Here is a 27,517-nt window from a genome sequence, read left to right on the forward strand (position 1 = left end):
ACATCTACAATCCTTTTCTTTTTTTAAATGTTGAAATGAAAACATGTGTAATCAAAAGTTTCAAACTTTTCGCTTTACCCTTTGTTGATGCTGGGTTTAGAGGTGTGTACCACCATACCTGCCACCATACAGCATTTATATATTGATGAAGCAAAACAGATTAGCATGTGTTTACTGCATATTGGTTGTTATGTATGCACATAATCTAGAGGTAAGAGAATAGAATGAGTTTTAAGACTAATATTGGACTCCTGTGAAGTTATTTTCTCAGTACTTTCAAAAGCAGCCCTTTTACATTAAGAGATGCAAGATGCATCTCCAATATGTCTCTCTATAGCTTATAAATCATACAAGTCAGAAGAAGACATATATTTAGAAGAAGTAATTTAAGAAGAACAATATAATCAAATTCTCATTTTTGGTTTCTATGTAATTAATACTGTCAGCTTATTAAAGAATTAGGTTAGCTTCCCCAGAATTTTCAAGGAAAAAAAATTTATATAATTTAATTCTATAATTTAGCATGTCTTTTTGTGTTAACCATGATCTTTCTCCCTCTTCCTGTATGGTTCCAAAATAAGCCCTAATTAATTAACTTGCATGGGATCAGACTTTTGTATCATATCCAGAAATGTTAAAGTAACCTAGAGTGTAAGCCTTATGGTATATACCTGAATGTCCTCCATAGGTAGGGCTTTAGGGGGTTAATGCATATGGAGGTGTGATGCTCATGACTGGATTGGTCCACTGTGAAGTGTACATTAACTGTGCTGTTGCTGGATGAGGTGTGGTCCTAGAAGGTAGTCACTGTGTCTGGGCCTGGAAGTTTGTATCTATTTACTGCTTTCCTTGATGTCTCTCTGCTTCCAGCCACCACACCATGAACTATTTCTCCTTCATCATGCCCCTCCTTCATGTGATCCTGTCTTGGACCCAGCCAATCGTGGACTGAAACTATGACCCAAGATAAACTTTTTATTCTTTAAACTATGATTGTTAGGTAATGTGTTTCAGTAATGCGAAAGTATCAGAGACAGGAAGGTTTTACTTTGATTGTTAAAAATTTGTTCCTAGAGAATCCTGTATAAACTGACATAGATAAAATTATTGATATGCAGATTAATGTCTTATTTTGTATGTTTCTTCTGTATTTTCATTCAATCTTCTACACATTTCACTGAAACTGAGATGAAACAACATGTAAATATAATGGTAACAATCATTTTCAAATCAAAGTAGTTGGTATTAAAAGGATTCCCTTTGACATAAGAGAACTTTTTAACATGGTCCCAGAGTGCTAAATAGTGTGCAAATGCAAGCAGATACACACCGACAAGGATGGAGTAGAGGATGCCTGGTCTATCAGATGGTGGCTGAATATTCCGATCCTGATCAATGGCTTGGATTGGTGGGGTAACAATAATGGGGTTCAATTCTTCCTAGAAAAAAATTCAGAGAGTTTAGTTCAGCCACATTACTAACACAATTTATACTGCAATATTTCAGATTAGAGTTAAATATCAATGAACTCATAGTTAAACCAAATTTAAAACTTTGTAAAATAACATTTTATACCAGTTAATTGTTGTTGTTTCTCTCTCTCTCTTTTTTTTTTTTTAAGAAGGGTCTTGTTATATAGTTCAGGTTGGCCTCAAATTCATGATAGTCCTCTTGCCTCAGCCTCTGAAGTGCTGGGATTTTAGGCATGAGCCACCATACCCGGCCTCATACTAGTTAAATTTGAATCTGAAGAGGGGAAAACATACCTAAACTACAAAATAATAAGACATAGTAACTTTGTTTATAGAATTTTTATTTTATTTATTTATTTATTTATTTTCGTCTTTTTCGTTTTTATCGGTACCAGGGACCGAACTCATGACTGCCTGCTTGCAAGGCAGGCGCTTATGCCACTGAGCTAAATCCCCAGCCCCGTTCGTAGAATTTTTAACATAAATCTAAAACAAAATCATGGAAGGTAGGAATACACTTTTAAACTTCTAGACGTACTGAAAAGAAACATGAAGCAAAGCAGAGTTTGTGATGAAAAATTTTGCTTTCTCCTATAAAAAATTATTATATGTATATATACATATTCTTTCCTGTTTAAGATTTTTTTTTGCATTTCATATAAATTTATTGCATTAGAATGAAAAACTCCAAAAATAGATACTTTAATTCTACAGAAATCTAAGCAATATCACTTAAGTTTCATACAATAAAAGTTAGCAATATATTGTGCAGACCAGCACATTTAATTTATAATGCTCTACAAAATTATTATATTTAAAATTATACTGCTTTATATCTTAGTTTTTCAACTTAATGCCCAGTGATTTTCTGTTGTGTTGCCAAGACTTTCTTGGGAAAGGACAAGAAAACAAATATATTTAGACTTTTCCAGCTACAGGCTTTTGTTTCAGCTACTGAATTCTTCGATTAGGACACATAAGCCACAGTGGGGAACAGTTAAGTTACAATAAAATCTTATTTAGGAAGTCAGATGAAGAATATATTGCACATAGTTATTGACCTCTTTGTTAACAGCAGATATGATGGGAAAAACTTTAAAAAAAAATATTTAGATCTACATTATGTATGTACAAAGATGAACAGTTCAATAAATACTCTTAGTTAACATTATAAAAACAAAATATTGTATTAGACAATTTACAGTTCTGCAAGCCTTTTTGAAGAACATAATAATATTTGCACATATTCTAGAAATTTCATTAACATCTCGAACGAATACACTCAGAATATTGTTTGGAGATCATTACTTTTTGTGTTTTTCAGTCATCAGCCCAAATATATAAGTAACAATTCTAAAGGAAAATAGTTTATCTCTATATCTGACAATTTCACATTCTGAGAAAATAATGTTTCTGCAATTATTTATTTTGACATGACAAAACATGGAAATATATTCCTTCCTGTTTTGCAAAACTAATAGCTTCATTCTCAACAGAGATATTTAGTGATACTGTGCTAGAAAAGAGCAATGGTTAAGATATCACAAGTAGTATTCATTTTCATTAAATTATAATAAAGGTAACTATTGACCAATCGGTGGATAAATTTTCAGAGCTTGTTATCATTAATGACCTCTCACAGTGAAATACTAAATGTTTTCCTACGTAAGGAGGGAATGATATAAGCAACTTTCCAATGTTCTACTTTTCTTCCTAATTTTAAATTTCATACCATGAAAATATTCAGCCAGTGTCAAAAATTTCTTCAAAAAATCCAGAAAATTATTCGTTCTTTAAAGTACACAAACAAAAGCATTCGAACTAAACCTTTCCTCTCGCTCCCTTCCTTCCTTCCTTTCTATCTTTCCCCTGTACCCGTCCTCCTACCTCTCTCAGGAAATCTTTTTTTTTTTTTTTTTCCTTTTTGGTACCAGAAATTGAACTTAAGTCCTTGTGTTTGCCAGGCAGACGCTATGCTGCTGAGCTACACCCCCTGCCCTTTCAGTAAATCTTAATATTTAGTTTAATTCATATAAAATACCTATGTTAAACCCCTAAATAAAAAAAAAAAATCTGAGGCTTTTAGAATATGTATGTGTGAACATAACAATTATGGCTTTACCAGTTTTTACTACTTATTTTTTAAAGGAATCTGATCATATCCACCAGTTGGCATATAGTTAAGCTTTATTATTAGTGGTTCAGCTATTTAAGTATGTGGGAACTTTTCCAAAAATGAGGTACTACTCAGACCCAGAGAGGCATTTCAAACCTGAATATTCATTGTGTCTAATCCAGACGACTATGATAAGCATGAGGATTAATCTTGATTGTTAGCTTTACTGGCTTGAAAGAATGCTCAGAAGATTAGTAAAGCATATTTCTGGGTGTGTTCCGGTGAGCCGAGAGTGTGACCTTAGGGATTTGATGTGGTCCCTGCCCTTCCTGTCTGACTCTCCCTTTCTTTTTGCTTCCTGGCTGACATGATTTGCCCACTTTTCTTCTGCCATGTCCTCTCTCATGCCTTTTCTACACTGAGTCCAGTGGATCATAGACGGAAACTTCCAAAACCACCAAACTCTTTCTCCTTCAAATTGTATGTGTGCGGCATCTTGTCAACAGTGATGACTAATGCAGAAAGGAATTCCAGTCTCTGACTTTTTTTCTGATTTAATGAGTTCTTTTATCTGTGTTTTCAAAATTACAGATTACAGACTTTGTTAGAGTGCTTGCAATAATGAAGTAACCCTGCTAATCAACCTCACTCCCATTACCATGTAGGTTTGCCAAGTTACTAACACAAAGGGAGACTTAGTTTTGATAGTTGTATAGTTGAAATTCTTCACCCACAATATCAGGAAGATAATATATATTGAATGCACAGTTGAATTTTAATAATATTTCAAAAATTACATAAACAATATAAAAGCTAACAATAACATACCAAACAAAATCATACTGAGGGAAAAGTACTAATTAATTCCTCATTTTGCAAAGTTGTTTGTTAATTGTCTTAGTTACTTTTTCATTGCTGAGACAAAATACCCAACACCCAAAGTTAAGAGAGAAAAAGTTTTGGCTCAAGTTTGTGGAGGTTTAGGTCCATAATTGGATGACTCCAAGGCAGAGTTGTTTGGCAAAGAACAGTTCGCGGTGGGCAGACCGTAGCAAAACAGCAAGGGACCTTCGAATCTTTCTGCCCCTCTTATCTTAACCAGAATACTTAAGCTGGTAGCACTCACACTTTTAATCCTAGAGCCCTTCAGCCTAGTACTGCACCATAAATCAAACTCGATGTCACACACTCTAGATCCAGCCATCTCTGAAAAGGATCATTGCAAATGGCTTTGGAGGGACCACTTAGCCACAAGCCATAACAATCCATAACTAGCCATTAATGACTATCACATCATGGGGAGTGGAAAAATGAAAAGAAATGCTATTTAGAATTATGTAAATAATTATGAAACATAAAAATTAAAATAGTAAAGCCTGATTATACAAGAAAACTGGGTCTGGAACTAAAGAACACATGGGAATAAAAATAGTTTACCTAAAGTCACTCAGTATCATTTGGCTATATTATCATCGAACTTTTCACAATTTTTAATACTATCAACAAATAAATTCTAGAGCAAACAATTCAAAGAAACAATTCTAGAAACAATAATTCAAAGAACAAATAAACTCTAGTAGTGAATAAGAAATGAAATGAAATGAAACTCTAGTAGTGAATAAGAAAAGAAATGCTTTTGGTAAAGCTACACTAAGTTTCTGGAAATATGTAAGAAATAGTATTTTAAAGTGTCTTCTTTAGAATTGATATTTTTTCTTGACTTTTAGAGACCAATAACTTAACTTGAAAGAATTTTTCCCTCTATTACAATTAATGATTGTGATTATGGTTTTAGAATGAATATTCAATAGTGTCTAAGAAATCTTTGAAGTAGTCTTATTTCAATCTTGAACATTTAAATATTAATAGTACATAATTGTGAAAATTGGGTTTAGTTAAGAAGAAATAGTTAAAATTTTAAGTGATTTTTATAAAAATAAGTAAAATTTATTTGTTATATGGTTATATATGTATACATTAGAATAAGTAACAAATAACATGCATCAATCTTTATACACTCTCCCATTAAAATATTTACAATAGATAATACAAGGCTGGATATTGAGAGATTGAAGACTCTACTTAGAAACAAGACAAATTTAGGGGAGCAATTATTTAAGAGTTTTGTACAGAAAGCAAAACAAGGAACTTGCTTTAGACAAAGTAGCACATATCCTTGTAGCCAACTGCACACGAAACATGTATTTAATGTTAACCAGGTACGAGGTAATAAAAGTAACCATTTAAATAATATATAATTATCATATATAATCCATTTCATACTATATTTTGAAGACAATATAATTTTAAAAAATAAAGTCATATTTTAAGTGATACGGAAATCTCAATATAGTTAAAATAGATACCAGTTAAAATATATTATGTGGACCAGAGACAGTGCTCTGCAACACAGTGCCTGCCTGGCAAATGTGATGTCCTGAATTTGATTCTTGGTAAAAAAAATTAAATATAATGAATTAATAAATAGATCTTGAATTATAATATGTGTAAAATTTTAAAGCATCACACTAAACCTCAAAATATGTAGTTATGTGTTAATAAAAAAATGTTTGTATAAGTACTTGGAGACCTTGCCTTAATGCGGTCTTCATACCTGTAAAGGGTCTGTATTCCTGAGCTAGAGAGGCTAAATAGCTGTCTTGTGTTCTCTTTTTTACTTCTTTCCCCTCCATCCTTCTAATTCATAACAGTCTTCCACTAGTTTAGGCAAAAATTTTGATTTAAATCTCATATTTACTATGGTGATGCAAACGTTTATCTCTTTGTGTCTACACTAATATTGTAGCAGAGCAGTGAATAAAGACAGAGCAAATACCAATAGCCGTCTGCCATTTCAAACCAAAGCTGCTCTCTATACATGATCATGAATGTGCCAAGATTGAAGAGCAGCTAGATAGCACTGTTTTACAACCTTCAAGCAAGATTGATGATTGTGAAAAACACTTTTTTAACCTTACTAGATAGAATAATTGATCCCCCCTACTGTTGTCATGACAATGTATTTACCTAGCATTAGTCTAGTGATCAGGCATCATACTGTGCTCCAAAGCAGTGTGGTCCCAGGGCAGCATGCTGCCATCAGCACTGGAAACCACCACTGAGACTATATTCTGAATACATTCACCATATGAATACCTGCATCTCTTTGAATGTTTGTGTAGAAAATATATATTGCCAATTTTAATTTATAGTCAATAAATCAAATTATGTACATTGATGTTACATTAAGCTCAGATCTTTTGCCGAGATTAAATAAAAATAATACTTTAGAAGTCATTGACTTATTACCCTAAATAAGCATTCAATGAATTTTAGTTTTAAATATTCTTACTATCCTATTTATATAAAATTTAGCAGATTTAGGACAGAACTATTTTGAAGAGAATTATTCCTTTTTATTTCATCATTAGTACATGTCTGGGCGTTTTACATATGGTAGGTATTCAACTGCCATTTTCTGAATTATAAAATTAAGCTGTTGAATATATTCGGTGAGTAAAATAATTGCATCATGATAGATCTGGAAGATAAGATAACTAAAAGGAGATACAGATTCAGCAATGCTAGCTCACACTGAGGATGATCTCATAAGTTTCTCCAAAAAGTATCTCCAGAAACTCTGAAATGGAGAGAACAATCACACCCTAAAATGAAAAATTAATCTGAAAGATAATACACACAGATCAATCCAAATATCTGCCTGGTTGAAAAAAGTAAAAGGTTCCACCTACAAGGCTGACACGCACTGCCTCTGCCCCCATGCTCGCTGGTGAGCAGGCATCACAAGATCATCCCAAATGCAACCAGGTCTGTGGAAGTCAGCCTTCTGGGACCCACGCATTATAGGCTCTTTCTCTCCATCCTCAACCCAAACACGAGAAGCCAGTGTATTTGAAGGACCCTCTGTAGAGCTCACCATGGGCAAGGAGCCTTCCCCAGAATTCAGGCACAGAAAGGCTAAAAAACCCAGAATTGTTTCATGGAGTTCTCCAGCAAGGATCTAGCAGGAGTCACATTCCAGATTAGAGGGGAGGGAGCAGGACTCAATAGTTGCTCTAGAGTGAGCACACTCCTGTTGCTTCTAAAAACTTAACAGGAAATCCTCAATATGCTTTTGGATGGAGCCATTGGTTTGGAGCCATTGAAGGTGGAAATTGAACTCAGGTGCAGGATTGTGGCATGGCTGCAGCATGGCTGACAGCAGAACAAAAGGTGCCTCAAAAGACAAAATAAGGCCATGTCATGGTTTCTGTCTGCGGACCCCAGGCCTCATGAGTTTGCATTGTGCATTTGTGATGGTTCATTGTCTAGCTTGGATGAATGGTGTCAGTGCTCCACCCACATGGGGGAGGAGCCAGGATGTGATGTAATGGCAGGAAGAGGGTGTGTCTTGCTCTTTGCTGGTTCCTGCTTGCATTTTGCAGCCACCAATGAAGTGTGGCCCAGCCATGCCTGCCTGCCTTGGAGCCAAATGAGCTTGGACTGAAATCTCCAAAAACTGTAAGAAATAAACCTTTCCTTTCCCAACTTTGGGCTTCAGGTATTTTGTCTCAGCAGCAAGTAAAAAGTGACTAAGACAGGCCACAACTGAGCACACTTGGCTCCAACCTCAATTAACAAGGTAAAGATTGTAGCTGCAGGCATTTCACTCCTGAGTGAAAGACAACCTGGAGACCCCCTCGTAAGACACTTCTCCTAAATTAACATATCTGTTAAATGGAAAAGTCCTTGAACCTCTCCCAAGGTCTTAATCCTTTCCTTATTGAACACTAAATAAATACAGGCCACCCAGAGTCATTCCAAACTCTGTTAAAGGGTTTTGATCCTCCTGGAGCCCTAATAGCAGACTCTTTTATCTCATTTATTTAATTCACTATATACTATTTGGGAGATTACAGATCTTGGTCAGGCCCCTAAGAGTGACCACTATCAGATTCGGGGTGGCTAAAAAGAGTCCCTAACCAAGCCTAGTAACTGCTGCCTGGATAGGAGAATTCCTGACAAAAGATCAGTTTGGGATCTATGCACACAGGAAAAGATAGGCTAGGCTGGACTGCAGATTGAAATTCAAACTTTAGAAATGAAGCCAATAATAATGAATAAAAATTTTAAAATAATTCTTCAAACTAATCCTGTTGGGAGCCGCAGCCCCGAGCCCGGTCGCCTCACTTGGCGGACGTGAGGCCTGTAGTAAAGAGCAAAGCCTGAGGTAGATTACCCCTCCCATCGAATATGTTAGTTTCCTGCTTACCGCGTAAACAACCCGCTCAACAATATAGTCTGCCTGGCAACTGATGATGTTAGCCAATCAGCTTGCCTTGCTTACTTTAACATGATTGGACACTGTATCCGTATATATACTGGTGCCACCCCTGGGGGGGAAGAAGAAGCCCGGAAGTAGAAGCCCAGAAGGAGCCACGGGGAGCGGACCAACAGAGGCTTCGGCTGGGAGCGATCCCAGGGCAGGCTGTACGGAGAAGGAAAATAAAAGAAAAGGTTGTCCACTGCCAGACTTTGTTGTGTGTCCTTCCTGCCGGCCGGGAGTGACACCGACATTTGGAGGCCCGCACGGGGACTGATCACCCCCGAGACGTGACAGCGGACAACGCTCCAGTACAGAGCTGCGAGACAGGTGAGTTGGGGATAAGCCTGGGCTCTGGGTGGCGCGCACCTACAGGGCTTTTAGACTCCCCTCAGGCTCACGCGTAAGTGGCGGATTCCTTGGGCCTCACGCGGTGAGTAACATATTAAAAGATGGGAAACATGCTAGGTAGCAACACTAAGAGCGAGGGTGGTTGTGGAGAAAGCTCTCAAGAGCTTACAAAAGTACGCAGGGTATCTGAGCAGGCCCAGTCAGGGAGCTCCCGAGAGGGGCCCGTCAAGGGGAACAAAGATGCTAAGGAGGAGGACGGGGCTCTAGCCTCGGAGTCGTCTGACTCCGAGGACGAGGGAAAGTTAAATGGCAAGGAGGCCAAAGAGACCAGCTGTCAGGAGCCCAAGTCGCTCGATAAGGAGTCACAGGGTTCTTTTCCAGCGTTGCCCCGCGAATTGCGCTCTGCTCAACCTGGTCTGCGGAGGAGTAGAGAGCTCCTGAGCGCTCCCCGGCGCGAGAGGGAGGCGAAGCCTTCCGCCCCACCTTGGGGGCTGTTCCCGGAAACGATCCCTCGCCACGAGGCAGCCGCCCGGGAGCTCCCTTCCTCTTCGCCAGAACAGGAAGTGATGCACGGGCCCCCATTTTCCGCCCAATCACGGCCGCTGTCTTATGCTCCGCCGCCGGTGGGTCGGTATTTTTACAGGCGGCTTTGGCAGGGGGGACGTTTGTCTCATGAGGTACATCCACCACCTGGGATAGATAGTGGCCCCTACGGGATATTTCCTGTACAAGTAGCTATGGGCCAGGGACGTAATGCATGGGAGCCTTTTGAGATAAAGCAGATTAGAGAACTTAAAAATGCAGTTACAACCTTTGGGCCGACTGCGCCTTACACCATTGCCATGCTGGAGAATCTGTCTTCTGGGCCCCTCACCCCCGCGGACTGGATTCAGCTGGCAAAGGCGTGTCTGCCCTCGGGTAGTTACCTGGATTGGCGAGCCTGGTACGCAGAGTTCTCTGCAGAGCAGGCTGAGAGAAACGCCAGTCGGGGAAACCGGGGGTGGAACAAGGAAATGCTTATGGGAGAAGGTCGGCACGCTGATGATCAGACTCAGTTCCCCGGCACTGTCTATGAACAAATCAATGCCATAGGGCTCCGCGCCTGGAAGCAGGTAAGTGGTGCCGGAACAGCCTCCTTGTGTCTTTCAAAAATAATTCAGGGTACCACAGAGCCATTTGTTGACTTTGTGGCCCGAATGCAAGATGCTGCCGATAAGATATTTTCTGATCCGGGAGTGGCTCAACCGCTGGTAAGGCAGCTGATTTTTGAGCAATGTACAAAGGAGTGCAAGGCAGCGATAGCTCCTCATAAGAACAAGGACCTCAACGCCTGGATTAGGATATGTAGAGAGATAGGGGGGCCGCTCTCCAACTCGGGAGTGGCTGCTCTCCTGGCCGCGGCTGTACAGCAGAGGGGACCTCGCGGGTTAGAAGGGGAATGTAAGGCTAAAGGGTGTTTTGCCTGCGGGGAGCCAGGACACATTAAACGTCATTGCCCAAACAATGCAGATGCTAGGCCTCGCCCTAGGAATGAAGAACCATATGTTTGTGGGCGATGCAAGAGGGGATCACACAAAGCTGAGGAGTGTAGGTCGGTCTTTGATGCTCAGGGCAACTGTATTTGTGGACGAGATGCTAGAGGGCCAAAAAACGGCCAGAGGGGGCCCCCTTCACAGGCAGGCCCCCGCCCCAGAGACAGGACAGCTCAGGATGGCAGCCTTCAACAAGGGCCACCCCTGGGTCAGCAGGTGTGGACCTCAGTGTCGCCTCCAGACTTATATTAGTGCCTGATATGGGTGTTCAAGTGGTTGAAACCACCTTTAAGGGACCGTTACCCAAAAATTCCGTGGGTCTGGTGATCGGGAGATCCTCCACGGCCCTTCGGGGTCTCATAGTAGTCCCGGGGGTCATAGACTCAGACTACACAGGACACATTAAAATTATGGTTCAATCTCTTGTGGGTACTATGGTAATCAATAAAGGAGACAAGATAGCACAGCTCTTGCTGCTCCCCAGTCTCCACAGGAGATTCCCCTCAAAGCAGAAAATTAGAGAAAGTCAAGGTTTCGGTTCCTCAGGGGAAGTCTTCGAGGGACTCCATATAATACTTGATAAAAGGCCCATGCTCTCACTTAAGGTCAATGGCAAGAATATAACAGGGCTCCTAGACACAGGAGCTGACCGTTCCATTATCTCTAGAAAGGATTGGCCCTCCAACTGGCCCACCAACACTGCAGATAACACGCTGCAGGGCCTGGGGATGGTGTCAGCTCCTCAGGTTAGTGCTTCAACCCTGTTCTGGTGCGATGAGGAGGGTCATCAGGGCCATTTCCAACCATTTGTGTTGCAGTTGCCAGTGTCTCTATGGGGAAGGGACATCCTCACTCAGATGGATGTCACGCTTACGTCAAACTGCTCCCCCCAGGCTAAGAATATACTCAGGAACCAGGGATATACCCCCGGCAAAGGCTTGGGCAATGCCCTACAGGGTCGGACATCCCCAATACCAGTAGAGAACAAAAAAGGTAGGCAAGGGCTGGGTTTTTCTTAGGGGCCGCTGAAGAAGCTCTCCTACCCACTTCGTTCAAAATCACTTGGAGGTCAAATGATCCGGTTTGGGTACCTCAGTGGCCCCTGCCTAAGGAGAAGCTATTAGCCTTGTCAGAAATAGTCAGTACACAACTTAGATTAGGACACATTAAGCCGTCAACCTCCCCATGGAACACCCCCATTTTTATAATTAAGAAAAAGTCTGGCAAATGGAGGCTGCTCCATGATCTAAGGGCGGTCAACGCGCAGATGCAGTCCCTGGGGGCGGTCCAGAGGGGGCTGCCAGTTCTCTCAGCCATCCCTCAGTCCTGGCCAGTTTATGTTATAGATCTTAGAGACTGTTTCTTCTCAATCCCCCTGCATCCAGAGGACACTCATAGGTTCGCCTTTACTTTACCCACCATTAACCAAGAAAGCCCTGATCTCAGATACGAGTGGATAACGCTGCCCCAAGGTATGGCCAACAGTCCCACTATGTGTCAGTTTTACCTTGATTCCCTACTGGCCCCCCTACGGAAATCCTTTCCCAAGATAAGATGTGTGCATTACATGGACGACCTTTTGCTCAGCGGCAGGGACCCAGACATGCTAAATAATATGCTCGGCCAGTTGGTCGAGGCCCTGAGACAAGCTAATCTGCATGTTGCCCCCGACAAGATTCAGGGAGGAGAAATGGTGACCTACTTAGGCGCGAGAATCTCCACTATGCTAGTCTCTCCGCAGAAGGTCACCATTAGGACGGATGGCGTTAGGACCCTAAATGACATGCAAAAGCTATTGGGAGACATTAATTGGATTAGGCCATATTTACATATACCAAATTCAGATCTCAAACCCCTGTTCGACCTTCTGAAGGGAGACCCAGATATAGCCTCCCACAGGAGGCTCACTCCTGAGGCAAGAGCTGCCTTACAGAGAGTGGAAAAAGCCTTAGGTGGGGCTACCTTACACAGAATTGAACCAGGGCGACCCTTTGATGTCTGTTTGCTACAGACTAGTCTACAGCCCACAGCGGTGATTTGGCAGAAAGGACCATTACTGTGGATACACCCTAAGGTCTCACCTGCAAAAGTCATAGAGCATTACCCGGAGGCAGTCGCTTCATTGGCCCTTGAAGCGCATGATAGAGCTGTCCAACATTTTGGCTCAGGACCACAAGCCATCCGAGTACCCTATACTGCCAGCCAGATCAAGACCCTGGCTGCCTGCATAGATACATGGGCCATTCTGAGATGTGTTTTCCATGGGGATATAAACAATCAATACCCTAAAGACCCTATCTTGTCATTTGTCACTCAGCACCCTATAATTTTTCCAAAGGTTACTGCCTCTGAGCCATTAGTCCCAGCAACTACAATATACACAGATGGCTCCAAGACGGGGATAGGCGCCTATGTGATCCTAGGCAAGCCCCCGGTTACCATACAATTTGAACCTGATCAGCCTCAGGTGGTGGAACTGCAGATCGTTAAAATGATTCTTGAACGGTTCTCAGAAGCCATTAATATTGTCTCCGATTCTAGGTATGTGGTCAATGCTATGCAAGTGCTTGAGACTGCCGGTTTAATTAGATCCACTTCCACAGTGGCTGGGCTGTTCCTGTCTATCCAGACATTGCTTCAGAACAGACACCATAAGGTCTTCACCACCCACATAAGAGCACATACATCCCTGCCGGGGCCCATGGCACAGGGGAATGCAGCTGCTGATACTGCCACTCGCCCGTTATGGATTTTTACCTTACTAACACCAATCGAGCGAGCCCGTGCCTTCCATGATAAGTTTCATGTCAATGCCAGGACACTAGCAAACCATTTCCATGTTTCCAGAGCAGATGCACGAGATATCGTGCGACTATGTGGCTCCTGTGCCACATACAAACCTGCCATACCGATGGGAGTAAACCCTCGAGGTTTGATCCCTGGTGATGTTTGGCAGATGGACATCACACATATACAGGAGTTTGGGACTCTTAAATATGTTCATGTTTCCACAGACACCTGTTCTCACGTCATATTTGCAACAGCAGAAACAGGTGAAAAAGTGTCTAATGTGATCAATCATTGCCTGGCGGCTTGGGCCGCATGGGGCAAACCAAAAATATTAAAAACTGATAATGGACCAGCCTATATAGGCAAAGCCTTCAATGAGTTCTGCAAAATGATGGAGGTTCAATTAAAACATGGTATCCCATACAATCCCCAAGGTCAAGGAATCATTGAGAGGGCTCATAGAAGCCTCAAAGAAATTTTACAAAAACAAAAAGGGGGAGTAGGCCAAGGCCTGGCCCCAAAGGCACGATTATCCATGGCACTATTCACACACAATTTTTTAAATTTAAATAATGATAATTGCTCCCCAGCCGTGGAGCACTGCAACCCTTCCCCCAACCATAAAGGGTGGGTGAAGTGGAAAGATGTCCTGACAGGACAATGGATGGGCCCGGATCCAGTGGTCAGCTGGAACCGAGGCGCGGTTTGTGTTTTCCCACAGGAATCGGGACGAGAACCACTGTGGGTACCGGAGAGACTGACACGGGCGACCTGCCCTACCGGAGATCCATCACAGACCAACCAACAAGATGAATAGAAATAGCGGTAGCCCGAAATGGACAAGAAGATCCTCAGGCATATGCATGGCTCGCTCGCCTAGCCTACGACCGAGTCTAGGGGCGGTGAGCTTCCCACACTCCTCCTCTAAAAAATTATGACATAGCTGGGTAGGAGAGTCAATGACGGGTAAGAGCGTACTCCCCCGGTGCGACTCAACCTAAGCCAGGCCCTACCCCATCCTGCACGTAAGCCGCTGGACTGTTAGATGCTGCCCAGGTCTAAATTTCTCTCCGAGGGGATTTCTTTACGGAGAGGAAATGAGTGCAAGCTTGTGTGCATCCAGGTTCCGTCCAGTTTGTGCCTGGCCCTAGAAAAAGGACGAGGGCCTCAGGGCCTTGGCAGACCATGGGACGGCCGACCAGGGTCTAAGCCAAGGACCTACGGCGGGCCTACACATAGGGCATAAGCCTCTGCACCCAGTCCAGAAAGGGCTACGATGCGCACATTCATAAAAAATAAAAAAGGGGGAGATGTTGGGAGCCGCAGCCCCGAGCCCGGTCGCCTCACTTGGCGGACGTGAGGCCTGTAGTAAAGAGCAAAGCCTGAGGTAGATTACCCCTCCCATCGAATATGTTAGTTTCCTGCTTACCGCGTAAACAACCCGCTCAACAATATAGTCTGCCTGGCAACTGATGATGTTAGCCAATCAGCTTGCCTTGCTTACTTTAACATGATTGGACACTGTATCCGTATATATACTGGTGCCACCCCTGGGGGGGAAGAAGAAGCCCGGAAGTAGAAGCCCAGAAGGAGCCACGGGGAGCGGACCAACAGAGGCTTCGGCTGGGAGCGAACCCAGGGCAGGCTGTACGGAGAAGGAAAATAAAAGAAAAGGTTGTCCACTGCCAGACTTTGTTGTGTGTCCTTCCTGCCGGCCGGGAGTGACACCGACATAATCCCATGCTTGCTATCAATAGATATTAGTTAAAATTTCACTCTATGTGAGAACATAAATATTATGCATTTTTCATATATATATTTATTTATTTGGTACCAGGGATCAAATTTACAACCTTGTGCTTGCCAGGTACAACTACTTGAGCTAAATCTACAGCCTTTTTCAAGTGTATTTTCAGATATATCTTATAATACTGAACCAACACTCATTAGGCTTTACTATCAGAATAGTAAAATAGTTCTTGCAGTAGTCCTAAAAACAATGTCATTCTTCAGCAAATTGTTCTATCCATTTCAGCTACTACATGAATATTGTGCATATTGAATATTTTGTGATACCACTTCATCATAATCTTTTTCTGACTTCGGGTAATTTCAGCAATCCAGGAGAGTGGGACAGAAAGTCACATGTTAAAGCCCAGGTTTGGATATATACGTATGAAATTATGATGTAACTTTTGTCAATAGCATTTATAGAATAATTTCTCACCTTTTTCAGAACTATTTTATACAATAGCAATATGTTTCTTAATTTCTCCCCCTTGTCAAATTCTTCTGCTAAACAAAGTTATTATGAATTTAGAGGTAAAAAGAAAGTTCAAGTTTCAACCAAATAGAAAATTGGAAATTTTGAAAAAGCTGAATATGTTTAATGTACTATATTTATCCATGTATCCTCACATTCAAAGAGTAATGGAGTATTAGATACTTGTGCCTCATATTCCTTTGTACAAGCAAGCACTAAAAGGATTTTGATAAATATCAGAGAAGCATTTCATTAATTACAAAAAATATTAATGGTTTTGTTATCTTGTCAATATGAACAAATGAGTATATTAATGATCAGTACTTTGGTTTTATGTATGCAATTTAAATTTTAGTGATATCCACTAAAATAATTGTTATTTTACTGTATATTAACATATGCATACATCAATGCGTGCTATAACTTAATAGAAATTAATGTTTCCTATGTATTATTTAAATCTAAATTTAAGATTTACAATACCAAACTTTTAAAAATGAGCCAAACAAATATATAATACTACTGAAAGAAATATTAGTCATTTTATAGTTGTTTTAAATCTGATATACTGAAATTTTACAATGTGTAAACATTAATGTATCAGCTTTCTGAATAATTGCAGTATTATATACTTTGAGAATGATTCCTGAAATTTATGAAGTGGGAAATATAAATGAGAAATTTTGGATGAACAGTGTCATTATTTAAATCATTTTCCAGAAAATGAAGAGATTAAAACTTATCTTACCAGATGTTAATTTGGAACATAAAATACTATAAGTGTTTTATTTCTCTCTTGCTATTAAAAATTGTATAAAGAAGAAACAGTATCTTGTTGTTAACCAGTGAGATCTTCTGTCTCATTCCAAATTTATTCAGCAAGATTTAAAAGGCAAGAACAAGAATTTATAGAGATTATGAAAACGTCACTTTGAGAGCATCTACAAAATACCTTTAAGATGAAATGGCACATCAGGTGTCTTGGTTATTTTTCTCTTATTGCTAAGACAAAATATCTGACACCAAAAGTTAGGAAAGGGCAGGTTTATTTAGCTTATAGTTTTTTGGAGATTTCAGCCCATACTCAGTTGCTCCAAGGCAAGCTGGTATGGCTAAGGGGCAGCTGTTGATGGCAGCCAAAAGTGACAAGAGCAAAAGGGAAAAAAAGGAAAGCATAGCTCCTTTCCACCCTTACATTATATGCCAGCTACCTGCCCCCGGGTCAATGTAGCACTCACCCTGCCAATCCCAGTGCTAGATTCAACCTCCTCCATGATTGCATGGGGCTTAGTGGGGCCATCTGAATACCAACCATAACACCAGAATATGCTGCAACATAAAATTGTAGTGCTTTATATAGTTCATATAATCTGAACTTTCTGAGAAAACAAGAGGAGTCAAAATAAAGTTCATTTTCTGATACATAAGCTTGGTGAGATTATGTCTACCTTAACAACTATGGGATAAAACATTAAGCAAGCATGTAAAGTAATTGCAGATAGTATGTTTCCCCATGTGCTTCCACTCAACTCCCAACCACGTCCCAAAACTTAAAGCATTAATTTCAACCACTAAATCCTGAGAAGTACTGAAGAATCTTGAGTTATCAGACACTTTCTCTGGAAGGGCAAACTGAAACACTTGATTTTGCTATGAGAAAGAAGTGTGACCTAGACTTGTTTTCAAACTTCTATTTTGCCCTTGCAGTAGAGGATGCCACTTTGAACCACAACAGGGGAGCTGTTGATAACTCCTGATGCTGATGCCTGCAGGGCACTGATAGATGCTTCATAATCTTTCCCAAATGACATTCTTGATATTTGCCCACAGGGTCTCTGGATGCATCCACTAAACTTCAATTTTTGTTTAAAACCTCAATGTAATAACTTTTTGTTTCTCTCCACTTCCAGTTTTGACAAAACAATGATTTCCACAAAGTTTGCACATTTTTTCACAATTTTGACAGTTTTCTAAAAATAAAACCTTAGATATCATTACATATGTATTAGAAACATTTGTTAGGGGAATGATATCTCAAGTTTATGTACAAAAATGTATATACAAACTATTTTATATGCTTCTAATCATTTTTGGAAAGTTTATCAAAATCTTGGCCTTTGTTTACTTTTTGAATTTATTTCTCTCCCAACACTCCTTAAAACAGAGAGATGAAAAGTGTTAGAAAGAATGTAGTACCCGCATAACACTTCCTTTTTAAACTTACTGAGATAGTGCTTTACACTGTATTTCAATTTATACTGTATATAGTAAATATTAGAGCTTCCTTAGGAGTTTTCTTGATTCTTTTTGCTGAAAACCAAGATTATGCTCTTGTGATACTATTTCTAAATACACAAATTTAAGTAACTGAGCAGTGCAGTTCACAAATATACTACTTATTTCCTTTATTCAGTGATGTGTATTGATACCACTTGGTTCTAACACTGAGGTATATCCCCAGTCCTTTCTTTCTTTCTGTTTTAAATTTTGAGATATGTGGTTTATAAATTTCCTAAACTAGTCTTGAATTGGTGATTCTGCTGTCTCTGCTTCCAAAGTACCTGACATTACAGACTTATGTTACCACAATAGATTCTAAGTTTATGCCAATAAATCCCTATTAATTACAAAATAATGAATTCAACAGAAAAGTATAACGGGACATTCATAAATTTCAAAGTTTCACCAGGAAGTAAAATTTCAAAATGAAAAGAACTGAATTTTTTTCTAATCACCTAAAAACCAGCAAGGAGATTAATAAATAAGTACTATTTAAAGGTAGAAAGGAATCATATGGCTATCTCTATTTAGTTATTAAATGTTTAAGAGAGTTTGTTTATTAAACAAAATCCACTAATTGGATACAAAAAGGGAGGGCAGAATGACATTTATTGATATTCTTTTTGTATTCACATCTGTAGATTTAATTTTCAGAGTCCAACAATATAAAATACATCACAAGTCTTGAATACAATGTGTTGTACTCTGAACTCTGACTTTGCAGCCTGAGCTTTTTGGAAAACTTTGGGTTTCCATCCTTATTTGGATAAGGCTTTTATCTCCTGGTCCTTAGCTGTCTGCAATGATCACAGTGTTGATACTTTGTTTTTCATTCCTTGTATTCCAGTTGTTCAGTTTTCTTTTTGTTATTAAAATGTACCATTTCTTTTCCAAGGTTTCTGTATTTGCTCTTTCTTTTGACTTCCTTCTCATAAAGAAAGTCTCATTAAATATCCCTTTTTAAGAGAAGTCTTTCCTGACCGTGACTAACTCTCAAAACTCTTTCATTTGTCCACATTTTAACCACTGTAAGTGGTTTTCTATGTAATATGTATCAGTGACAGAAGAGGAACTTAAATGTATATAATTTCAAAACCCCATTAATGCATGATACGGTAAATCATTGAAAACGTTGGACATAGTGTATATAACCAACTTTCTACTCAATCTTTGAGGCCAGTGGATTGAGTGATAAGGAAATCAGAACAGTTACATCTATAACTCATTTCTACAGGGTTTTTCTCTGATTTGTTTTACTTTAGCCTCACAGGAGCAGCTTGAAGCTGGCCATTTTATCTTTGTTTTTCTATGCTTTCACAGAGAGATTAAGTGGAATCTTAATTCCCAATTCTAGTGGTAGGAGGTTGTCTAAAGAAGACAGAATCTGTGTAAATTCTTTCAGTTTTTTGTTAGATTTTTAGGAATATAAAACTATAGCTATTCTTAATAGAGAAAACTAGAACTTTAAAAGCCTTAAAATTGCTATTTTGGATACTTGCAATGATTACTGTAATCACAGATTGACTAAAGTAATCAAATTTTATGTATTTAGGTACATAGGGGTTCATACTTACCATGGAAAATCACAGGGTGGAAGTATTTATTTTTAACAACATTTTCTAAACTGATTTTGCATAGGAACACAATCCTATTTGAATATCTTACCTGTGTAGATAAATTTTTAAAAGTGCTTGGGAGCAACCTCTGTGTATCAACCTCTGTGTGAGATTTAGCCCACTGAACATTAAAATAGCTCATGAGATGGTATTACTTCAGTTATTTAAAACTTAAACATTAAAATAATATCAATATGCATGGGAATTAGTAAATTCTCAAGCTCTCAATGATAATTTTTTTTCTTTTGGGGGACATTCTCTGTCCTCTGATTTTTACCCAATACAGTAATGCAGAGCCATTCTGTCAATGATGAAAAACTGGAGATGAGGTTGCTTAGATACAGAAAATCCTGTATAGCCAAGGGTAAGCTGAAGATCAAAGAGTGAATTAGATTGATGTCTTGTTCTTGTTTGAAAACAGAATTTCAGTTTTGCTGACAGAGGAGAAATACGTGGACAGTTCAGAAGACATTATTTTGAAATAGAATGGATTTACAGAGAAATGCAGGTGTAAGGAAAAGAACAGTGAATATTATTTGGGGAAATTATTCAATCCAAAAAGAATATGAACTTAAGCATTTGTGTATCTTCTTCTGAAATGGGTCAAGTAATTGTTTCAACTAGAGAAAAAATAACCAATTAATATAAATACATTATTGTGCAACAACAGTTTAAGGACAGAGCCTGCACATAGTGAGGCTAACTTCTGAACTCTGTATAAAACCAACTTTTGCTTATAAAACGAATAACATGAATGTTTCATTTCATTGCATTTTTAAATACTTGTTATAGCTTGTATCCATACATTGCCCCAGACATTCTTGCACTTGTAGGTGGGGCTCTTTGGAGATAGCTGAATCTATGGTGTGTGGATTTAGATCAAAGTTGTGATATTGGGATTAAAGATTAGTCCTTTAATTGGTTTGTGAGAGCTCGGGTCTGATTAAGGGGAAGTCCCACACCGGGTGTGGGTGGCACCACTCAAAAGGTATCTGGTCTGAATGGAATAAAAGAGAAAGGATGCTTGCTGCTGCTGCCTGCTCCTGCTGATTCCTGCCAGCCATGCCACAAATGGTTTCTCTCTGCAGCGCCTCTGTCACCTCAGCCTGCCCTGGAACCCAACCAACTCTGGACTGAAACCTCTACAAACTGTAAAAGAATAAACGTTTCCCTCCTAATTATGAATGTTGGGTATTTTGTCTCACTGACAAAAAGCAATTAATACAACAGTTGTTTTCAGTATTGTTACTTCACCATGAAATTAAAGGCTGTGATTAAAAATAAATAAATGCTTAAAATAACCAATATGAATAAAGTCTTAGTATTCAAAATGAAAATATTTTTCCAATAATGGAAAGCATATTTTTCAAAAGGTCTAATTAGAAAAATATTAATGAACATCAACTTGAATGATGTAGTTTATATACAAAAATCTTGCTATAATACACATAATGTTTTATTATTTCCTTTTAGCATTTGCTTCTTGCATAATGTTGAAATAAGGAAGGTGTGCTCTCCAATGTGTGCTCTCCAGTGTAAATTATGATACTTGACTTTAGCCATTATACCCTTGTAATATTTTTGTCACTCTCAATTTTATAACATTTTTGCATTATAGGAAAGTTCCATGGAAGATTACAAAAGTTTTACATTTGAACAGAGAATGACCTAGAATTACTTTAAAAATAATGTTTGCCATAATGAAATGTCACAAGTGCACTCAAAATTTCATTTTTGGAAAATAATAGATTGCATGGCATTTAACAAGCTTTATATAAATAGGCCATGCATTTGGAAAGAAAATTATTTTCAACAGTTATACCCTTGCTGCTGTACTGAATTCCATCATTAGCATAAACCTACTAGCTCCTGTCAAGTCTTGATGAGTTGAGTTAGAGCTATCTTGAGGGCCTTAAGTTGATTTTGAATCAGAACACACAGTTTATGATGGCAAAGGCGAGAGACAACAAATTATTATAAGTAGAATAGAAAAGGAGGGTCAGATCATATAAGGACACAAGAAATGTAAATGAACCAACTGTCCCAAATATGCTGGATAAAGGGTGTTGTCAAACAACATCAAATATAGGGAAACAAAGAGGAGATAAAAAACAGGAAGCCAAAAGAAAGAGAGTAACATGGAGTAGACCTTCAATAAAATTTGTCAAAATGTTATTATAATTCTTGTGACTCTTTCCATTTGTGCGGTTTATTTAAACCAAAGTACAACAGACCAAGACATTGACTATTTCCTGTTTGAGTGTTTCCTGAAACCAAGAGAAATATGTGGCACACAGACTCAGTTTAGTCCAGTGTGTTTCTATTTTGTAAATTCTACCACTTACTCAAAATTCTGTGTGTCAGAAGTAATTAAACTAATAACAAGGAAACCTGAGATCTTTCCATAGGAGGGAAAAAAAAGAAGTGGAAGTGATTAGTTTCCATGAAAGATAAATAGGATTATTAAAGGTCAAGTTTTTAAAATTTAGTTAGAACTGTAGGAATTAGTATAGATTTCCAGCAGTATTTTTAGAAGCATGACTGCTACATTCATGCCAATACAAGTAAGGAAGTTTACAGGAAAGACGTCATCAGTTCTTAAGTATTTTGAAGAATCATCCATTGTGTATAGACAGCAATGATACTTATCACAAGCAAAACAAAATTATAATAAGCATTCAAACAAATGTTGAGAATTAAAAATGTTATGAAAAACAAACTCAGAGTATCACAATCTTGTAAAAAAAATTCTTATAGCTTTTGCATTATTACATTTAGAAAATTTATGTTTGTGTGTGTTCCTAAGGATGAGAATAAAGAGAAGTCTATTAATATTTTTTAAATGTTTAATTTGTATGCAGGCAAGAGATATCAAATAGTGGTGATTATGTTCTTATTAATTCTATTAATTTGGTTTATTATATAAAATAGACTTTAGGAAGTTCAGATATACCATCACGTCACTGCTAAAATTTATCACTTTGTTCATTTTAAAATAATAAATTTTTATCTTTTAGTGGTCATATTAATTTAAAAAACATTTTCTTTATTGGTCATTTCTGTGCTGATTCTTTTTTTCTTTTTCTTTCTTTACTTTTTTGAAATAGCAATACTATTTCAAATAAAATATTTTTTTCCGTTTACTAAAAATCTTGCCCATTATTAAAAATCATAGGGTAGGACAGAAAAAAAAATGTCCCCTTTTATTGCAGATAAAAGGAAACATAAATATTTTACATGGTCTGAGGTTTTGACATGGACTGAGACCTGTACTGTTATATATCATGCCTGTCAGAATGTTGAATGGAAACCAGAGTGAAATTCAACATTCACCTTTTCAGGATGTTAATTTTAAGCTGCAAACAAGTTTTACTCAACTAAAGCATGAGTGATGTGAAGTTACTTACACTTGTTGTCAGTGCTTTCAACCGGAGAAAACCATGAAGGTAAACACTGTGTGAGAAATTAATATTTTGTGTTTTATATTTTCTTCCACTTTCAATGTAATAAAAATTCTGTATTAGTGAAATTATTGCATATCGCTATAAATACATATTTCTGAATTTTTGTGTCAATATGAGTTTCTTATTTCTCATTCAAAAAGTTCAAAGTCTCCCTCTTAATGGAAGGAGATTTCCACTTACCATGTGTGGCTTCCATGACTGCCCCAAGAAAAATGTAAGATTTTCTTAGCATTATAAGTTACTAATTTCCTCACTGAATAAATATTTGTTGGAGTCCAGCACTTTAATCACTGAGATAAGTAGATGCTGGGACACAGGATAGATTTTAGGAAATGCTGCAGCTTCTTATCAATAACATCATTATGAGTGAAAGAGTAATGAACACCATTAGTTATAAGATTACAAATCTGAGTTTAATTCTGAGAAATTACAAAGGAATTGGAACAGTTTTGCCCAATGGTGAAGGAGATCTTCACTGATTTAATATATTTCTGGCTTTCTAAAATCTTCCATTGGAAGAATGTCTATAACTTAGTTTTAAAAAACAGTGCTTAATATAAGTTATATAGCTGGCATGTTTCTACCTCTGATCCAAGTTTGATATAACACGTGGTATTTGCTCTATTTCTAAAAAACTTAAACCATATCAAGAACTACATCTGAATGTCTCTCAGTAATTTTTCTTTTAGAAGCAATTTTTGCCACAATCTCTCAATATCATAATCATGAATAAGTGAGCAACTGGAAATTTAATTTGGAGACTATGTAAGAAACATATTCAATTAGTTTAGGTTGTTGTTAGGCAACATATGTTCAGCATTCAGGGAACATGAACAAATGAGAATAAATGAGAAGTTGAAAGAAAACAAAGCACTGTGTGTTTTTTAAGAAGCAATGTTACTTAGAAGCCCATGTGCTTTCTCCTAAACAAAGCAACCAACTCTTACCTCAAATTGAAAAGTAATGAAATACAGCAAAACAACTTTGTACAGAATGATGAATACAGTTTAAAAAAAATTTATGTGAAAAGGGAATAAAAGTCTTTATACTAGTAATGATATCCTGGGCACTAAAATTTCAAGAAAAAAAGGTGAAATAGCATAGATACTTGATGATGAATTTTATTAAATTGCTTTCCTATATCTTACAAGCTTTACAGAAATGCCTCCAACAGAATAACTGTTGAAAGCCAAAGGAAATGCATTATGAAATATGCCTCTTCACTTGTTAGGCAATTATAATCTCAGGGGCGATGCAGGCAAAGGAGGAATTCAAAGAAACGCTTCCATTTGCTATGATATGGTGATTGCGCTTTAAGAACCATACGATTTTTCTCTTTGTCTTTTCATTTTTCCTTCACAAAAATGGATGATTTTTAATTTTCTCCATTTTTCCCGTTTTTACTGTGATGACACCTACGGATATTGGATTTATCTTATTTAGTAAAAATTAACTCACAATATACTATATTTGGAGAATCATTCTTGTGACTAATAATGACACACCTATATTTTAAAGATATAAAATACTACAGAGATTTTAATAGACACACATGACAGACCTATAAGCAATAATTATGATTGTGCTCATAATCACACATAAAATTTTTAAATATTTTACCTGAAATTAACTACCACACATTTTCCCTTGAAGTTATCATGTTCAATTCTTTAACACATTATGCTGTGTGGTAATAAAATAATTGTCCTATTGGTTAGTCATTAATACTATATATATTTTTTTTTTTTTATGGAAAGAAGGAAACTAATCCTCAGAATATGTAGCACAGCAATCAGCACATTTCCCCGAGTATATTATTTGCTTGGCTACTGTCTATGGGATACAAGGGCACATCCTAAATTTTGACAGTTATCATTCTTGGTATCTCAAAATAAATAAACTATGAATTGTGTCTACAATTTTCTGAGTAACCCTAGGAATTGTTTGAAAAAGTGTTGGAGCAGGTTGAGAATAGCTCATCAAGGTAATGATCTTTCTCTCATTTTTTCTAATTATCTACTTTGTGATTTGTTTTAAAGGAGTTCTAGTACAGGTTAAGTTTAATAAGAATTATATCAATTAGATTTTTCATAATGATTATAAATCATGAATCCATAAATAATAATAAATTCCATCTGTTAGCTTACAAAAGTTAAGATTTTTCAAACATTCTAAAGCCAAGGATATTGGCCAAGGTCTGTCTTCCTAATGCTGAGCGCATTTAAGGTAAATGAATAAAAATTTTGAGTCCCATCTCACCAATTTAGTGAGATTCTGTCTCACAGTAAATACCAATAGGGCCTGGGGATGTAGTTAATTGAAAAAGTGCTTCTGGGTTTGATATACATTAATATTAGAAATAATTTGACATGCCATTCTTTTCTCTCTGCTGTCATATAATCAACAAAGAATTACTTTATGACTATTTAATGTTAGACACCGTTTTAAGTTTGGGAATAACAATAAACTTAATAGGCCTTGAGCTACTGAAAATTACATTAATGAATTATTTGATAAGTTATAAAATAAATAAAAGTATGCTAAGTCAATGAGTGTTGTAGAAAAACGTTTGATCATTACATATATTGATTATTACATATAATTAATAGTTCAAAAGTTGATATTTAATTTCATGGAAATACTTTCATTTTCAAGAAACAAAGGCACTTGGAGGGGCAGAAATACTTACTTGATTTTAATTTGACTACAATTTGGAATATTCTGGAGGGACAGGTCAATAAAAATAAAATTCTTTCCTCTGAGAAGTGCTCACCACAAAATCTGTTTATTATCCTTATAGCCAGGTTGCACATTTCTTATTTCCATACAGGAAAGAAAACTAGGACCCCTACTCAGTATCAAGGAGATAAGAATCATCAAACATTTAAAATCCTGTCGGCCAGTGTGCATGGCATTTTAGAACCCAGGGGCACCAAGGATGTAACTGTAATTTTGTTCAAAGTCATCAAAGGACATGAGTTCTATTTATAGTTCATTTAGATGCAATTTGGTAGCCTGCTATTTGATTAATTATACTGCTATCAAATCATTCAACACTCATTGCTTCAACAACATTACAAAGTTATTATTTCATCCATGTTTACATATAACTATTTGTAATCTAAATTTCGATTCTAGAAAATGACACTGAAATTAAAATTATTTCTACAGGAATGGTTATTTATTGACAATAGATAAACATGAAAGAGTATTTTGTGAAAAGAGGTCAGTTTTTGTTCACATACTGTTCATTTAAAAAATGTTGCTAAGAATAAAAATGAGTAACTCTAAAGAACGTGCAGTCTAAAATAAAAATAATTTTATAGTGAAGTAAATAAGCCAGTTTTGAAAAATTGCACATGTTCTAAAATAGACAGCTATGAGATTTCTTATTTCATTCACTGACCTCTTTCTCTCACTGCCTTACTGTGATGAGAGAATCTCTATATTCCAAAGAAGGGGTTATCATTCTCAGTTTCTACAATACCCATAAAATGGTACTTAGCAATATAGTAGAATTAGATGTAAACTGAAAAAGACAAAAAAAAATTTTATATGTTAGAAAAAATATTCATAAAAATTATTTGTTTGAAAATACTGACCATTTGCTTTCCATTTGCTATGAAGAGGGGATAATAAATTGTAATATATTAAGTGACATACCTTGGTTAGTGAATTCACTACTATTGTTAACTTAGTAAATTTGGTAAAGAATTTGCAGATTAAAAAGCATAAACGATACAATGCTGACCATTTTTTCTCACTCAAATATAAGACGGAAATTCACAGGAGAAAGTCACGTAATGCTGGTATACCTTAGATATGAACATAATTTATAGCTCAAAAATTAAATGAACCCTCCTCATCGACCCCAGAACTTAGGACAGCTGTGGATCACTGGCTGACCCTGCCCCTCAATCCCCAGACCTGGGATGGCTGTGGATCATCAGCTGACCCTCTCCTTCAACCCTAGAACTTAGGATGGCCTTGGACAAGCAGCTGCCCCTCCCCCTCAACCCTGGAACCTAGGTCAGCCTGAGATCATCAGCTTCTCTCCCTTTGAATCCCCAAAACTTGGACAGCAGTAGATTAACCTAGCTGGGCTGACAGGAGACTCAGTAATGCCTCATCCCCACAGAGGGCCTCAACAGGCTTGTGACAGTGTGGTGAGTTTACCCATCAAATAGAGGACCTCAGTGAGTAAACAGGAGCAGTACCGAAGTCCCTCCCAGCTGTAGGACCTTGGCGAGCCTGGCAAAACTGTGAGTGAATCATTCCTCTATACAGAGAACAGCAGGTGGGTTGAGGAC

The 27,517-nt window shown here is 37.7% G+C and overlaps 1 protein-coding gene across 3 annotated transcripts in view; it reads right to left on the bottom strand.

The window, feature by feature from the left end:
• The window catches only part of Pcdh15 (protocadherin related 15), a 1,472,709-nt gene that overhangs the window by 337,187 nt on the left and 1,108,005 nt on the right, over positions 1-27,517 (bottom strand). For all 3 annotated transcript variants that reach the window (XM_063239515.1, XM_063239513.1, XM_063239514.1), the window contains one exon: positions 1,331-1,439. In XM_063239515.1, coding sequence (XP_063095585.1) covers positions 1,331-1,439 — 109 coding nt within the window. The remainder of the gene's footprint in view (positions 1-1,330; positions 1,440-27,517) is intronic.

This window comes from Cavia porcellus, unplaced genomic scaffold, assembly GCF_034190915.1.
Source record: "Cavia porcellus strain 051 isolate PalLab524CR breed Dunkin Hartley unplaced genomic scaffold, mCavPor4.1 scaffold_28, whole genome shotgun sequence".
Lineage (NCBI taxonomy): Eukaryota > Metazoa > Chordata > Mammalia > Rodentia > Caviidae > Cavia > Cavia porcellus.